Below are 19,021 nucleotides of genomic sequence, written 5' to 3'. Positions count from 1 at the left end.
ATTTTAGACATTATTAACAGATTACATTTTAGACTTTGTCACAACCCACTGACTTATTTCATAGTTTCATACTTAATACATCTAGTTTAATACGTTTTTTAAATAATTTAAGCAACCTTGATTCTTTGATTTCTTGTTGATGTTCCATAATTTTACACCATTCACTGCAATACTCCGTTCCTTTACTTTGGTTCTGAATCTTGGTTTTTTAAAGACTTCTATTCCTTTCAAATTATAACTACTTACTCTTTTTTCAAACATATTTTGAATGTTTATTGGTAAGGTATTTTATTAGCTTGGTGCATTGTTTGTAATATTTTCAAATCAACTAAATCATGAAATTTAAGTACCCTATACTTAATGAATAATGGATTAGATGGATCTCTAAAACGACTATTGCTAATCATTTTTAAAGCTCTTTTCTGCAGAATAAATGTGTCTAAGTTTTACATGCTGATCCCCAGATTTCTACACAATAAGTTAAATATGGGACAATCAATGAATTGTACAATGTTAATAAACCATAACTGTTTAACGAAAATTTTGCTTTATGCAAAACAGCAATGGCTTTCTCTATTTTTCCTTTTATGTAATTTATGTGCGACTTCCATGTAAGATCTTCAATCATGACTCCTAGAAATGTTGTTTCTTTTACCCTTTGTATGTCCATTCCATCTATTTTTAATGACATTTTTTTCCACTCTGTCATTAAACAATATGAAATTTGTCTTATTAAGATTTAGTGACAATCTGTTTATATCAAACCAATGTATAACTTTTTCCAACTCTGTATTTATCACCTGTACTACTTCCTGTATATCTGATCCAGAGTAAAATAATGTTGTATCATCAGTAAATAATATGCTGCCAAGTACTTTAGATACATTCACAAAGTCATGATATAAAAATAACAGTTTGGGTCCAAGTACCGACCCTTGTGGTATTTATCTGAACAAACTTTATTTTCTAAGTAGCTTTGTACCCACTGATGTGCAATACCTCTAATTCCATATTGTAACTTGTGAAGCAATCTTGAGTGGTCGATAACATCAAAAGCTTTTTTCAGGTCGATAAAAATACTTACAAAATAATCCTTATTATCTATTGTTGTTGATATCTGTTAATTCCATAACTGCCATAGCTGTCGAATGTTTTGTTCTGAATCCATACTGAGCATTATTTAAAATATGATGTTTCTCACTGAATTTGTCCAACCTTGTCACAAAAACTTTTTCCATAATTTTAGAAAACTATGGAAGCAATGACACTGGTCTGTAATTTGAAAAATTATGTTTGTCTCCATATTTATATAATGGGACTACCTTGGCAATTTTCATGTCGTCTTGGAAAATTCCTGTTGACAGACAGATTACAAATGTAAGTGAATGGTTCAATAACAGCTTCTATTATACTTTTTACAGTCATGCCTAAATCTTCATAGTCAGTTGATCTTTTGCTTACAGTTTTTTACAATATTTCTTATTTCATCTTTTTCCACATTGTCAAGGAAAATACTATTGACCGTATTTACAAGTGTATTTAATTTATCTTCTACTATTAGTTTATTTGCCAACTTCTTTTATGTCATATCTCTATTTTCCTTAAAGTAATTTGGAAAAGTTGATTTCGCTCCATCACTTTCAATCACACTATTTATAATTCCCCATGTTGCCTTTATATTATCTTTACTCTTATTTAATTGTTCACTATAATAATCTTTTTTTTTGTTTCCTAATTATTGTCAATAGTTTATTTTTATATTTTTTGTATCTGTGTTCTGTTTCCTTTGTTTGCATTTTTAAAAAGCACCTATATAAATAGTTTTTCTTTACACAAGCATTTTTTATTCCCTTAGTCAGCCATGGTTTAAAATTTAAAGGTTTAAATTTCAAGCTCCTGGAGTGGCCTAGCCAGTCTCCAGACCTGAACCCAATTAAAAATGTTTGGAGGGAGCTGAAATTTGAATCCTGAAAGATCTGGAGAAGATCTGTATGGAGGAGTGGACCAAAATCCCTGCTGCAGTGTGTGAAAACATCTGACCTCTGTAACTGCAAACAAAGGTTTCTGTACCAAATATTCCTGTCTGTTTTTCTACTGTATCAAATACTTATTTCATGCAGTAAAATGCAAATTAATTACTAAAAGTCATACAATGCAATTTTCAGATTTTTTTTTTCCTTTCACAGTTGAAATGTACCTACGATAAAAATTACAGACCTCTCTATTCTTTGTAGGTGGGAAAATGTGCAGAATAGACAGTGGACCAAAAACTTGTTTACCTCACTGTACATCCCCCTAGTTAATGATAGACACCAGCAGATGCTCCCAGATCTGAATAAGCATTAGTAAACATCTAAAAACTAAGTACAGTGAAACAAAGCCATGAAGTGAGGTCAAGGGTATCAGTTATGATGCAGTCAGAAGGACATTTGTACTCCAATCTGTCAGTCACCTGGGGCCCTTTGGTGATTGTATGTTTGCCACATTCAGAGGACACAGTCTATCACCTGGAAGCCTCGGGGGGACCCTGAAGGGGCCCTTCTTGCATATCCACTCCAGTTACAGACCCACCAGGTTGCTGTCTTTCTGATGTGCACAGATGTACACATTCACACTTTGTCAGAAAACATGAGTCTCAAAGCTGAAGGGCGTGTGCCCCTGAGCAAGACTCAGAATCTCAATACTGTTCAACTTTGGGGCACACTACAAATGTGGAAAACTGATGGAGAGGAAGAACCAGCCGATAAAAAAACATTTTTTTTTCAATATTCAAAATTTTATTTACTTTCAAAAGTTGGAACAACTGTTTCTCGTTACAGTTTCTGACTGAAAATGAGCACCAAGAAAGGATGGCTGCAACGTGGATAAAAGAACCATTCATTACAGAGAAGCAGAGGCAGAGTGCAATCTGCTGTTTGAAAATCTGCAGCCTGAATCCAGAAAGACTAAAGGCTGTAATTAGACAGGAGCATTATAGCCTCATACTGAACACTGTGTGAATGTCAAACAACGTTTTGGTGTCTGCGTCACAGCGAGATTGAGAGAGGGTGACACACACACACACACACACACACACACACACACACACACACACACACACCACACACACACACACACACACACACACACACACACGAGGTCTGTTAGAAAAGTATCAGACCTTTTTATTTTTTGCAAAAACCTGATGGATTTGAATCACGTGTACTTGCATGAGCAAACCTTGAACCTTTGTGCGCATGCGTGAACTTTTCCACGCCTGTCGATTGCATCATTTTCTGGTAAGCAGTCTGTGTGAAGTTGTGTGTAGTGCACTCGGCGGATTTTCATTTCAAGGAAAGAGACGGAACGACTGGAGCAGCGCCGCATCAAATTTTGCCAGAAACTGGGCGACAGCCAGGTGGAAACCATTCGGATGATTCAGACGGCTTTCGGTGACTTTTCAGTCGTGTGACTATCCGAGAAATTGTGGAAGAGGTGGGCATGTCACAGCATGTCCTGTGAGACTTCAACACGGAGGAGCTTTTGCGCCGCCGTCAGCAGCAGCATGAATTTCACCACCACTCTTTTCGTGGCAAAATCTTCTGTTACAGCGGAATGTACTGAAAAAGTGCTGATGTCCACCTCTTCCGCAATTTCTCGGATAGTCACACAACGGTCCCGCATCACCACAGCATTCATTTTGGAAATTATCTGGTCATTTAACCATGTTGATGGCCGACCGGAGCGTGGCTCACTCTCCACCGTTGTGCGGACGTCTTTAAACCGGTTGTACCGCTCCTTAATCTGTGTGATGCCCATAGCATCGTCATCGAAAGCCGTCTGAATCATCCAAATGGTTTCCACCTGGCTGTCGCCCAGTTTCTGGCAAAATTTGATGTGGCGCTGCTCCAGTCATTCCACCATATTCCTTGAAATGAAAATCCGCTGAGCGCACTACACACGTCCCACACAAAGGCTGCTTACCAGGAAATGACGCAATCGACACGCGTGAACTTTTTCGCATGAAGGTTCAAGGGTGGCTCATGCAAGCACACGTGATTCAAATCCATCAGGTTTTTGCACAAATAAAAAGGTCTGATACTTTTCTAACAGACCTCGTGTATATACACCACACACACACACACACACACACACACACACACACACACACACACACATATACACATATTTGAACACCTGCGATTTTGCAAGTTCTCCCACTTAGAAATCATGGAGGGGTCTGAAATTTTCATCTTTCGTTTTGGGCCTAGTACAGTAGAGAGAAGAAATGGGGAAATGGAGAGGAGAGACATACAAAACAGGTGTGCAAACTGAAATCAAATCAGGCAGGTGCAGTGGTAGACTAACTCAATGGACCTTCGTCTTACCACATGGGTCATAGGTCACAGGCCAAGATCAAATCAGGGGAAATAATCTGAAATACAGTAATAATGACCATATTTCAAGAACTAGATGACACATTGCAATACTCTGTTTTCTGTGTAGACGTCTGCTCTCCAGCTCCCAACAAATGTACTTACAGTGAGGAAAATAAGTATTTGAACACCCTGCAATTTTGCAAGTTCTCCCACTTAGAAATCATGGAGAGGTCTGAAATTTTCATCTTAGGTGCATGTCCACTGTGAGACAATCTAAAAAAAAAACATCCGGAAATCACAATGTATGATTTTTTTTAATAATTTTTGTATGTTACTGCTGCAAATAAGTATTTGAACACCTGCCAATCAGCAAGAATTCTGGCTTACACAGACCTGTTAATTTTTCTTTAAGAAGCCCTCTTATTCTGCACTCTTTACCTGTATTAATTGCACCTGTTTGAACTTGTTCCCTGTATAAAAGACACCTGTTCACACAATCAATCACACTCCAACCTGTCCACCATAGAAGAAGAAGAAGAACCCATTTAACTCAGATTTTCAGAAAGAAATGCAGTACAATATTTGCTGGCCGAAGGCCCAGAGGGGGATTATGTTGTGGCAATTTGTGTCCCTCCCTCCCTCTCAAAAAGGGTTTGTGTTCTGAAATCATCTCCGCTCACATTTTTAGGAGGAATTTTGTGAAACTTGGCACAAGTCCTTGTTATAGGTTCATAAGATAAGATAAAACTTTACTGATCTCACAGAAGAGAAATTCACTTGTTACGTCAGCTCTTAAAACACACAAGATGAGTGCAAGTAGAGGAAAATTTTCATCAAACAGCGTGTGCAAGGATAAACAATAATAATAATAATACTTGTAACAGTACAATAAAATAAGAATGAGGTAGAAATAGATTTTGTGTGTGTATTACAGTGAGGAAAATAAGTATTTGAACACCCTGCTGTTTTGCAAGTTCTCCCACTTAGAAATCATGGAAGGGTCTGAAATTTTCATCTTAGGTGCATGTCCACTGTGAGAGAAAATCTAAAAAAAAACAACAAAAAAAAAAACAAACAAAATCCGGAAATCACAATGTATGATTTTTTTTTTCTTTATTTGCATGTTACTGCTGCAAATAAGTATTTGAACACCTACCAACCAGCAAGAATTCTGGCTCACACAGACCTGTAAACTTTTCTTTAAGAAGCCCTCTTATTCTGCACTCTTTACCTGTATTAATTGCACCTGTATAAAAGATACCTGTTTACACACTCAATCACACTCCAACCTGTCCACCATAGCCAAGACCAAAGGGCTGTCTATGGACACCAGGGACAAAACTGTAGGCCTGCACAAGGCTGGGATTGACTACACGACAACAAGCAAGCAGATTGGTAGAAGACAACAACTGTTATGAATATTTATTAGAAAGTAGAAGAACCACAAGATGACTGTCAACCTCCCTCGGTCTGGGATTCCATGCAAGATCTCACTTTGTGGGGTAAGGATGATTCTGAGAAAGCTCAGAACTACACAGGAGGACCTGGTCAATGACCTGAAGACAGCTGGGACCACAGTCACAAAGATTACATTAGTAACACATGATGCTGTCATGGTTTAACATCCTGCAGGGCAGCAAGATCCCCCTGCTCAAGCCAGCACATGTCCAGGCCCGTTTGAAGTTCACCAGTGACCATCTGGATGATCCAGAGGAGGTATGGGAGAAGGTCATGTGGTCAGATGAGACCAGAATAGAGCTTTTTGGAATCAACTCCATTTACCATGTTTAGAGGATGAGAACAACCCCAAGAAAACCATCCCAACCGTGAAACATGGGGTGGAAACATCATACTCTGGGGTGCTCTTCTGCAAAGGGGACAGGACGACGGATGGGGTCATGTATTGCAAGATTTTGGCAAACAACCTCCTTCCCTCAGTAAGAGTATTGAAGATGGATCATGGCTAGGTCTTTCAGCATGACAACAACCCCAAACACACAGCCAGGGCAACTAAGGAGGGGCTCCGTAAGAAGCATTTCAAGGTGCTGGAGTGGCCTGGCCAGTCTCCAGACCTGAACTCAACAGAAAATCTTTGGAGGAAGCTGAAACTCCAAACATGAAAGATTTGGAGAAGTGGACCAAAATCCCTGCTGTAGTGTGTGCAAACCTGGTGAAAAACTACAGGAAATGTTTGACCTCTGCAACTGCAAACAAAGGCTACTGTACCAAATATTAACATTGATTTTCACAGGTGTTCAAATACTTATTTGCAGCAGTAACATACAAATAAATTATAAAAAAAAAAAAAAAAAAAAAAAAAAAACATCATACATTGTGATTTCTGGATTTTTTTTTTTTTTTTTAGATTATGTCTCTCACAGTGGACATGCACCTAAGATGAAAATTTCAGACCCCTCCATGATTTCTAAGTGGGAGAACTTGCAAAATCGCAGGGTGTTCAAATACTTATTTCCTCACTATATATATATATATATATATATATATATATATATATATATATGAATAATGACCCAGTATGAGCCAGTTCCAGCCATCAGCTCAATGAGATTTTTGATGGTCTGGAGATTAAAGCTAGAAAGAGAATCAATGGTACTTAGGCCTAGGCCACACACACACACAACAGAACCCACGCTGAGATCAACACTAACTGCAATACAGTGTTCGGCAAGAAAAACCCATCAGATTAATTCACAAGAAGGCAGAAGGAGAAGAAGCCCAGTACAAACTAGACATGATCTGATTATCTATTTCACAGTATACCATGGTTTGAAAAATGGTATGGCTCCAGCCCCCCACCAACCCCATGGTTTGAGCAACAATAAACTTCACCTCATTCTGCATGGTAGAGTTGGTAAATTAAAAGTCTGTACATCACTGTAATAATACCCCAGTTGTGCCCCCCATCCCAAAAACGTTACTACTCATACAAGGAAACACCGTTAATGTGTACTTTTGAATAGTGGTTGAAAATGAAGGGGGGGGGGGGGGGGGGAATCCCACCTTTGCTGAATTCAAGATCTCATTTTTAGGTCAACATCAAATCTCAGTGGGGCACTGAGATTTGTATATTACTGAAATAAATACTCTAATCTCATTAACAAGGCCGACAATGTGGCTAAAACTGGCTAAATAGCAAGCCAAAACTACTACACCTGAGGTTTTTGTTTCCCCTATCATTCAACTTATATAGAGCCAAATCGCAACACAAGTCAAACCAAGGCACTTCACAAGGGCTAGGTCAAAATCAGTGGACCATGCCCAGTAAAGTGACCAGTCCTCAGGCCATCCCAAACAACACAAAAGAAAAAAAAATTAAAAGACAATAGAAACAGTGTGCAAAGTGGTAAGTCAGATCAAATAAATTAAAAAATAAACAAGTGAGCCCTTCATTTGGACATAAATAAGTCCACAAAATCAGACTCTCTCATCTCAAATGGCAAGTTGTTCCATAACTAAGGTGCACAATAAGAAAAGGTTCCAATTTAAAACTAGTCATTTGTAGGGGTACACTGATCTGATATTTCAGATTGGTAGTGGTCAGATATTGGCCAAAAGGACTGCAACGTGTATTGGACACGAAAAACAAAGTACCATCTGAATCTCCTGTTGCTCATTTGAGTCATGTTTTGGTCTGTGTACGTCCTTGAGGGGAACAGAATCCCCCCCCCACACACACACACCAGTTTAAGATGTTTTTTTTCCATGACTAGGTTAGCAAAGTCCATCCAGACAAATTTATTTTTTAACAATATCAATTAACTAATTACTTATAAGGAGGAAGACTGGATCACATTGACATCAGTAGATACAATACCAATACTGGAAGCTTCTGTATCGGACAGTAAAACACTAATTATTAAAACCCAATCCTAATTCCCTCCACCCCACCTCTTAGCTGGGCCTGTGACTGATATTTCCAAGCAACAGATTTGAAAATCTACTGTGTTAACATCTGTGGCCATAAGATGGACCAATCTACACGTGATAAGCTGCATGCTGATATGGAGGTACTGTGAATGTCACTCTGGAGCAGAAGGTGGCAGCAATGCACGATTAAGATGGATGCCAACTGCTGTAAAATAAGGGCATGTTGGGTCTTAAAGAACGAATGAAATTAACAAATTATGTTCTCAAACTGAAAGACTCAGAACAAAGAAGGAATAACCAACCCTTCATACTACTCGGCACTCCAGTTGTATGCAGTTTGTGGGACTGCCAGATCAAGACAGCTGTACCCTTGCTGTAAGGCTAATTTTATTGCTACGTACAGCAATAAAAAAAGTTAATTACTTTTAGTGAGGTAAACATGTTTAGCTCTCAGATGTTTGTCTGTTCAGTGGCAACAAGAAGCAGCTTACTACTGAATTCTTTGTTTTGTACAGTAACAATGAGCCAGTTTCTGCTCTCTAATGCTATGTTTGCATTATAATAATGTGCTAATTAAATCAATTCTGATTCTTATCGCATGAATCAATAGCACCAAATTCCAAAAATAAATATGACAGACTGGTGCGAGTTCCCCCACCCCCGTGAATTTTTTTTTGGACAGATGTCACTCAAAGTCCAGTGCAATATAGAAAATATGTAAGTAACTGTTAATGCACATTGATACATGAGAAGGACAGTATGCATGAATGCAGCCACCAATACGCTGCACGTTTGAGTACATGTGTGAATGGGTGACTGACACCATTCCTGCATATTGCAATTATAATGGTATAATCAGGTGCACTTCTGAAAGCAGCTATACAAACATGCATAAACATAAAACCCTACCTCTTGTCTGTTTTGCTCCAATTCACTTTTATTGCATGGTTATGTTTGTGCTCAAAAGAGTTCCTCATGCTCTTGATGCCTTAAGCCTTAAGGCATCAAGAAAAATGTGTCTGGGGAATATTTATGTTTCTTATTTAGAAAAGACATTGCATTTCTGCTGAACACAGCAGTCCGGATAAATGAACAGTTCATTAAAAAAAAACACATTCAAAAGCTATTCCCAACACAAGCCAACAACAGTCCAAAAAGTGCAACCAGATCATATGTGCTTAAGAAGTATGGCATGCCTTCTGAATAAAACGCAAGAAGACTCATATTGTCAGCATTTTCCACTGGAAGACAATAATGAATATATGAGCTGCTCAGTTTGGCCAAGATTGAAATGGCTTTCTTCAAATGACCAACAGAGGAGAAAAGCCAAATATTAATTTAATACTTCCATGACATTTTCTATTCCAGTGTTTCATTGTTTTTTTTTTTTTTCTCAACCTCATTTGTATTGATCATAGCGTCTGCTTATTATTTTTATGATTTATCGGATTTTGCAGGCATGTCTCTAGGAAGCATTCATATGATGACATGAGGTTAAGAGTAATACATGAGCCTAGGCAGGGAATGTACGTACTGTCTGTTCCAGAGAGAAAACAACCCATTTCTGATCATCTTTTGTGTGTTAGATAGTGCAGCTGAAAATAATAAAATCCCTGTTATAATTTCAAGAGAAGTTAAAAAAAGTATTTTATGAACCCGAGTGTCCTCATAACCCACTATAAAGTTTCAGCTCTTCTGCAGTTAATGAGGTGTGCAATGGCTGGAAGTTTATTCATGTGATCAAGTTTTCACGGCCACATTCTGACAGTTAAAAAAAAAAAAAAAAAAAAAAAAGAATTCATCTGAGTATCCCACATCACCTTGGGCTCTGAAATGTTTTTACGATAAATGGATGTGGAAACTTGGCCCGCCTCTTTTTCCATGGTTTTGAAGCTTCACTGCCAGCAGGATGAATAAAATCTAGCAATGCATATGTACCAGAGGTGAGAATAAGTCACTGTCAAGCCATCAATCAGCAAGTCCCAAGTCAGCTGTCAAACACTTGGTGGTCATTATGACTTGAATCTTGACTTGGGACTTGCTGATTCATGACTTAAGAGTGACTTGATGGTGACTTACTCCCACCTCTGTTATATACTGATAAAAAACGAAGGATTTTTCACCAAACTGGCATAGGGTTGTGAACAATTGCGGAGGTTTGGTGTACAGTAGTGCAGTGTTGCATAGACATACATACAGTAGCGGCGTGTTGTAGACTTGCATAAAGCACTGGATGCAGTGCTCTACGCCAAATGACTGCTATAATTTTTTTTAACATGTTTAATTTCTTGCGTCCATTTGAAGGACCCTTTTGTGTCCCTCAGCGTATTGCCATGTAGGGCTGCATAAACTCAGCGTCGGGCTGCATAAGTTCGGTGTAAATGGTACACCGCATTACGCAATTTGACGGTCCGGTGTGAAAGCGGCTTTACCCAAACGTTTTTCACCTTGATGTACACACACACACACACACACACACACACACACACACACACACACACACACACACACACACACACACACACACACACACACACAGTATTAAAAAAGGACCACCATTTTAAATGTCCTCCAAAACTAATACAAGAACGTATTTTACTTCTTTAGCATGATTGTTTATAGCTTTTTATAATTTTTATAAATAAGATTAGATTGCTTATTTCCAATAGATTCCTAAGAGTTCCAGTACAGTACATTGCATGCACAATTACACTGGTCTACAAACACAAATGCTTCCAAAATAATATAGTCTAACTTTACTCATTTAGGGCCACTGAAAATGAGAATGAAATTGTTTTTAAGATATGCTCGACTGTGCTACTAAGGATTAATATATATATACTGCTGATTTTTAGTGTCACAAATAGATGAAATACTACAGGGAAAAAAAAAAAAACATGAGGACCTGTTTATGTATCATGAAAACCAAACACCACAACATGATTGCATTGATTACGTAGATTAAAAATGTAAAAAGTTAAATACCTTGGAAACAGTAGCCAATCGTCATTTTAATAGTCATACTTAAATTCAGTAAGCCAAAATTCATAGTAAATAGCACATTTTATTTATGAATCAGACAACTTCTAAAAATTTATAGACCAGTGTTATTAGGCAAGCTGTATTCCTGAGAAATTATTTGAATGTTTAACAAATCTAGTGCTCTCTGTCAAGCCAAAATTTTAACCCTCAAACCTGAATGTTTAACAAAAGGAGGAGTTCTGGCTTTCTCAGGAGATGTTTATACACACACACACCTTGTTCAAGGACACATACACATATTGTTTAGGCAACTAAATGGACAAACTTAAATTTTCCCTTATCACTTATTTTCATTTACTGAAGTATGACAAAATCAAAAACAAATAAACACTTTTGGTATTTCAAAAATATTCAGTGACCAACATAGACACCCTTCTCTTCTCTTCCTTTATCTGTTGACAATCAACCTTTCATGCAGCAGCAACCATAGCCAAATGACTTTCAAAGAGGTGTATTATTCCCCTCCCACATATGAAGGGCCCAGACGTTCTCAATGCTGTTCAAGTCAGGTGATTAAGGGGACCAAGTCATTCCATAATTTTTGAGGCCTTTGCTGACTGGCCAAGCAGTATAGTCCTTGAATGCATGTGGTAAAGCATTGTCCTACATAAAAATCATAGCCTTCAACGATGCAGACTTTTCCCTCTACTAATGCTTGAAGAAGTGTGTTCTAAAAACTGGCAGTAGGTTTGGGAATGATTTCAAGTCCATCTTCAACCTACAAAGGTCCAACTAGCTCATCCTTAATAACAGCAGCCCATACCAGAACTCGTCCTCCACCTTGCTGGTGTGTGACTTGAAGTCATGCCATGTCTGATCATCCATGTGGTCAATCAAATCAGCCTCAATTAATCTGTCCATAAAACCTGTGACAAATCTGTCTTAAGATATTTACTGGCCCAATCTTGAAATTTGAACTTCTGTGTCTTGTGGTTGCATTTCAGCCTTCCTTACCTTGGCCTATACCTCTGAGCCCTAAACACTCCAGGCAGGTTGCAGTTCTAGAATATGGCAACACTGGGGGACAATGGGTTCCTGGTAGTATCATGTTTAATTCTTCAGGTCTTTTGCAGTTACTTTGTGTCTTTCCTTTTCCACGTTTCCTGCAAACCTGTTGACTTTTTCGAAATGAAGTGTTTGATTGTTCGGTGAGCATGCCTCAATAACTTACTGTAGATATTTCAGGAGTGTCGCATCCCTCTGGGGTGGCACGGTGGCTTAGTGGCTAGGATGATTGCCTCACAGCAAGAAAATTCTGTGACCGCTTCCTGCCTGGTCTTTTCTATATGGAGTTTGCATGTTCTCCCTGTGTTTGCATGTTTTCCATCTGGGTGGTCCAGCTTTCAATCACTTCCAAAGACATACAGGTGAGGAGAACTGGTGACTCTAAACTGACCGTAGGTGTGGGTGATGATGTGAATGTGTTTGTCTATATGTGGCCCTGGGATGGACTGACAGCTGGGATAGCCTGCAGGTGCCCTGTGACCCTTAATTTGAATAAACCAGTACAGACAATGAATAAAAAACCATATCCCTCTGAAAGGTATTTCACAATTTTTCACTTCAGTGTCAAATCTTTTTGTTCCATTTCACCTGAGGTAAAGAAGCTGCCTAATAATTATGCACACCTTGATCTAGGGTGTCAATCACTTTAGGCCACACACTTCCTTATTACACAAATATATATTACCTGTGAATGTTAAAATCCAATAAGCATTCAGGTTTCTATAGATCTGAGTTGGAAAATATGCAAAGAGATGACAAGGTCAGAATACTCACTTAATTGTGCAAACAGTGTATGTTCTGATGTCATACACAGCCACAAGCCCACATTCAATCATCTTGCCTTTGTGAATTTAAGACAATGTAAACATGTGGAAATTATGGCAGACAGAGTAGAAAGTGGTTCAAGGATAAGGAAGCCCATACAAAGAGCAAGACAATTGAAAGATGGAACTGTCATGACATAGCAATTTACAGCAGTATTATTAGCAATATTAGAAAAATATCACCCATTTTCTAACCACATGTTGAGGTTCCTCTTCCCTACCTTCATGACAATGAAGAGGACCAGGGTGACAAAGACGTTGACCTGTGGATGTTTCCAGGCTTGGGAGTGGCCAATGTAGTCAAACTCCTCAGCAATGCCCTGTTTGGCCCAAGTTCTGTTGTCCAGTAAGGTGACCAGAGATTCCCTCTGGGTCAGCTGCAGGGCACAAGAAGTGAGATAATCACAGAGAGTACTATGTAACATTTCAAAGAAAGCCTATCGCTATAAATGTGTGTCTCGCCCAAATCCCAAACACTGGTAAATTTTCTCTGGAGCAGTCCACATTTCCACAAATATGACAAAGACGATTACTCTTGTCGTGAATCCAAAAGCTGCGTCAGGTCCAGTCAACTTGACAGACATACTGAGAAATTAAATTTCGTTACTCTATCTCCCAGAAAACAGAGTAAAAAACAGTAAGAACAGTCTTTTCTTGTGTGCTATCACAACAGTCAGTAAGAACGGTACAGTAAATGCAGGTAAATTTTCACTACAGACATGTTTAAAAGACTATGCAGCTGCAGAGGCTTGGTTCGTTTATCTGCTGGGAACTGCTGGGAGTAGTGTGTGCAGTCCCAAGCAGACTACTTCGAAGGGGATTCGGTTTTCAGACACCTGGTGAATAACTATTTTTCACAGCCAAAGGTAGGATCCTTATTGAATGTACCACGTATTTATATTCACATATTATACCCCAATTCAACACGTGTGCTTTGACAGAGATCCTGTCAGCCCATTGGCAGCAAGTTCAGCATGCACTGGGTAAAAAAAAAAAAAAAAAAAATTAAAGAAAATTACCAGCCTGTAAAATAATAATAAAATCACGTTTGATAAACAGTTACTTCACAGAAGACTGTGGAGGAAAACCATTATGAAAGACAGCTGATGGAAGAAGACAGCTGGCTGTAGTGTCGACGCAACAGAAACAGGTAAAGTGCAGTTCAGCAGCTCAACAACAACGTACACAGAACACAGCCTTTGAAAAACAGCCATACTGCTGTTTCTCTTCATATGCACTCATATCACTAACCTGAACAGAATCTGCAACTTAAGCTTGATAAAACAGATATAACTTCATTTTGCATGTCCATATTCCTCTGAACGTTTCTTCTCAGCAAAGCCTGATGTTCACCCCGATCTTGCAAACGCTACTTGAATTGAATCTCCTTCAAACACATAGCTACAAGATGCAAACACAGGCAGATGATATGCTGCAAGTGTTTATAGAAATGCCACCGAAGTTTCAAGATAGTGAGTTGGGACTGTAAAAAGAAAGATTCATGTGTGTCTTAAACTAGATTAGTGGCTGACGCTTCCAGCAATGTCGCCCACCACCAAAGAAATGATGACTGATGAGTGTAAGAGCACTATAGATGAATTTGTGATACTGACTGGTCTGTCAATCATTCAACTCCTTAGATGGGTTTTAAAGCAATTGCACAGAAAAAGGTGGAGTTAACATCAAAAGTGACTCACACTTCCATTAGGATCACAGACAGACGGGCATGTATGTGCGCAAATCACAAGGATGCATAGACTACTCCTATTCTTTGATCATTAAATGACATGAAGACGATTTGTTTATATTTGCAGGTCGAGTGCGTGCGCACACACACACACACACACACACACACACACTACAGCTTTTCAAAATCGCCAACGTAAACAGATGACAAGCATATAAATTATTGTGAGCATAAAAAAAAACAAAAAACAATCACACTGAGATATGAATAGTAATCAGGTTGTTGTAGAGCAATATAATAACTAAAATAGCCCAATTACACAGATGCTCTGTACAGCTGCATGAAGAGCACAAAAAAGTTAATCATGTGGAAAACCGAGATTACTTGATGAAGCCACAGATGAGGATTCGCAAGGCCAAAATGACACAGAATTAAGACATTAAATCTTTGTTAATTGTACATTTTTTAATGTTTTAAAAAGCTTACCCTCTCCAGTAGAATGTATTATGTTGCATTATCACAAAAGTTTCCATTTAGATACAATGTCTAGAATTCAATCCTCTGCTGAATAGGGTTTGGATTCTTTGTACTTCCATGAAATCTGCATTTCTCACGAGTACAACCAAGTTTTTCCTTATTTTTTGTAAATGCAAACGCAGACTGTCACCCCACTGAGTCTGGTCTGTTTGATGTTTCCTTCCCATTTCCTTCCTTCCTACGATCAAAAAACCCCGGAGGGAGTTTCTCTTTACCACTGTTGCCAGTGTGCAAGATTTAAGCCTACTCACTTGTAGAGCCTTTGGCGTCTTTTGTGCTGTATAAATAAACTGAATTGAAAAGCAGGACTTGCTGTTGGCTAAATGGGCCAATCACAGCTTTGTATGCAACTGAATCTGAGCACTGACTCCAGCAACTGCCTCAATTGTTGAAACTTAAAAGGGTCAGTGGTAGACATGAAAAGCATTCATTGTTGATCGAGAAAGCAAGCTCCTGTTGAGCAGTTTACTGAACATTTGTGTTAAAAAAAAAAGAGACTAAAAATATATTTGTAGAAGATTTTATGTGTTTTGGATATCAGGGTTTGTGCAAAACTTGTGTCCTGTCACCATTGTGAAGATTGATGTGAGGATGCACATTTTTATTGGACGACAGTTTGATTTTGGCCAGTTGTCATCCACAATTTAAATTCAATTTATTAAATGGTAAGTGGAATGCATTTATATAGCACTTTTCCATCTGCATCAAACACTCAAAGCACTTCATAATAATTTAGTTTATTTATTTCAATTTATTTCATTTATATAGTTCCAAACAACAAAATTGCCCCAAGGCACGTTGGACAAGTAAGGTCTCAACCCCCAGAGCAAGCACACAGGCGACAGTGGTAAGGGAAAAACTCCCTCTGAGGATTTGAGGAAGAAACCTCAAGCAGACCAGACGCAAAGGGGTGATCCTCTGCTTGGGCCATGCTACCGACACAATTTACAAAACAAGTCACAAAACGAATATACAGGAATGCCTCACATTCACCCCAATGTCAGGGTGCTGCCATACAAGGTATTCATTACACACCGGGAGCAACTAGGGGATTAAGGACCTTGCCCAAGGGCCCTCAGTGATTTTCCAGTCAGGCCGCGATTTGAAAATCACAACAAAGCTGCCTCAAGGTGCTTCGCACAAATAAGGTCTAACTTTACCAACCCCTAGAGCAAGCACACAGGCGGCCGCAATGTCATGAATTCGTGGTCATTTGACATGACACCACAGTTAGAGCAGCAACGACTTATGATTAGTGTTCAGCTGCCACTCATATATGGAACTCCCTCCCTGACCACCTGAGGACTCCACAAACTGTTGAAGCTATTAAAAAAAAAAGCCTTAATACTTTCCTGTTTAGACAGGGCTTTCATAGCTCTCCAAAATTTTGAAATGTTAGCATCTTCATCTTTTTATTCTATTATAGCAGGAGGTGATAAAATCACAAGCCAGAATTTCAATACATCCACTTGGGAAATGATTCACAATATTAATACCAGCATTTTGGCATCAAAATTAATCTTATATCTTGAAAATAACCCCCACCCCTTGAATGTAACAAAGTATGGTCTATTTTCAATTATCTGGCTATTCCGCTATGTGTAAAGTTTGTCTATGCTCTTCAAAAACTTTATAAACAATTCTTTCACAAAGGTTTTATTTCAGTAACACTGAATAGCAGAACTTAGGAGGTCATGCTCTTCAAAAACTTTAAAAACAAACCATTGTCAAAGGTTTTATTTCAGTCACACTGTGTGAATAACAGGACTTAGGAGGAGGCCATGCTCTTCAAAAACAAACCATTGTCAAAGGTTTTATCAAATTCTTTAGCCTGAGAGCTTGTTTTTGGCTTGGCCATGACACTTGATTTACTACAACTTGCCATGCTGTGACTTGAAATTACATGTGTAATTGCATGATCACTATAATATCAGTACTTGTGTAGGTTTTGTGACTTCTCTAAAACAAGTACTACCAAGTCAGGAGCATTATATATCATAAACTTGAATGTTGTGTTCAATGCAGGGTTCATCAAAACTAACCATGAAGTCTTAATTACATTCTAATATTTCGAAAGATGTTAAAATTACAGTATATATTGCAGTTTTCTTTTTTGCATGGGGTGGGTTTTTTTTTGTCATGGTAGACACCCACTTCCTATATGAAATATCTCCCAAATTACACAATGCACAATCTCTGAAGTGGATGTAAGCATATTTGGAAAAAATATACATTTTCTACCATTACCACCTCCTGCTATCTATTATTTATTGTGTGTTTTATACTATTTTTCTGACTGTCTTATCTTAAGATTTTCTATTTTAATCTCTTGTTGATCCTTTTTCCTGTAGTTCCTTTTTTCTGAAAGACTAGAAGTCTTTCAGAAAGCACTGTAACTAGGTTTAAGGATATGATTCCTTCTTTATGTTCTCTAATGCCATATACCAACACAGTGCAGAGTAGCTACCTAAACTCTGTAAGTGAGATAGATTATCTCTCGTCAATAGTTTTACATCCTCACTGAAGACAACTTTGGATGCTGTAGCTCCTCTGAAAAAGAGAACTTTAAATCAGAAGTGCCTGACTCCGTGGTATAACTCACAAACTCGCAGCTTAAAGCAGATAACCCGTAAGTTGGAGAGGAAATGGCGTCTCACTAATTTAGAAGATCTTCACTTAGCCTGGAAAAAGAGTCTGTTGCTCTATAAAAAAGCCCTCCGTAAGCTAGGACACTACTACTCATCACTAATTGAAGAAAATAGAAACAACCCCCAGGTTTCTTTTACAGCACTGCAGCCATGGCTGACAAAGAGTCGAGCTCTATTGACCGAGTATTCCTTTAACTTTAACTAGTAATGACTTCATGACTTTCTTTGCTAATACAATTTTAACTATTAGAGAAAAACATTACTCATAACCATCCAAAGACGTATCGTTATCTTTGGCCTGCTTTCCAGTGATGCCGGACTCTTTCTCTTCCGATTGTTCTGTCTGAGGTATTTTCATTAGTTACTTCATCCAAACCATCAACATGTCTATTAGACCCCATTCCTACCAGGTTGCTCAAGGAAGCCCTACCATTATTTAATGCTTCGATCTTAAATATGATCAATCGATCTTTATTAGTTGCTATGTACCACAGGCTTTTAAGGTGGCAGTAATTAAACCATGACTTAAAAAGCCATCACTTGACCCAGCTATCTTAGCTAATTATAGGCCAATCTCCAACCTTCCTTTTCTCTCAAAAATTCTTGAAAGGGTAGTTGTAAAACAGCCAACTGATCATCTGCAGAGGAATGGTCTATTTGAAGAGTTTCAGTCAGGTTTTAGAATTCATCATAGTACAGAAACAGCATTAGTGAAGGTTACAAATGATCTTCTTATGGCCTCAGACAGTGGACTCATCTCTGTGCTTGTTCTGTTAGACCTCAGTGCTGCTTTTGATATTGTTGACCATAAAATTTTATTACAGAGATTAGAGCATGTCATAGGTATTAAAGGCACTGCGCTGCGGTGGTTTGAATCATATTTATCTAATAGATTACAATCTGTTTATGTAAATGGGGAATCTTCTTCACAGACTAAGGTTAATTATGGAGTTCCACAAGGTTCTGTGCTAGGACCAATTTTATTCACTTTATACATGCTTCCCTTAGGCAGTATTATTAGACGGCATTGCT

The 19,021-nt window shown here is 38.4% G+C and overlaps 1 protein-coding gene across 1 annotated transcript in view; it reads right to left on the bottom strand.

The window, feature by feature from the left end:
- The window catches only part of clcn2c (chloride channel 2c), a 382,840-nt gene that overhangs the window by 153,822 nt on the left and 209,997 nt on the right, over positions 1–19,021 (bottom strand). Inside the window, 1 exon segment of the mRNA XM_034167802.1 lies at positions 13,339–13,494. Coding sequence (XP_034023693.1) covers positions 13,339–13,494 — 156 coding nt within the window.

The sequence above is a fragment of the Thalassophryne amazonica genome, chromosome 4, assembly GCF_902500255.1.
Source record: "Thalassophryne amazonica chromosome 4, fThaAma1.1, whole genome shotgun sequence".
Lineage (NCBI taxonomy): Eukaryota > Metazoa > Chordata > Actinopteri > Batrachoidiformes > Batrachoididae > Thalassophryne > Thalassophryne amazonica.
Note: the sequence above shows the minus strand (reverse complement) of the source record. Positions and strands in the feature narration are given on the sequence as shown.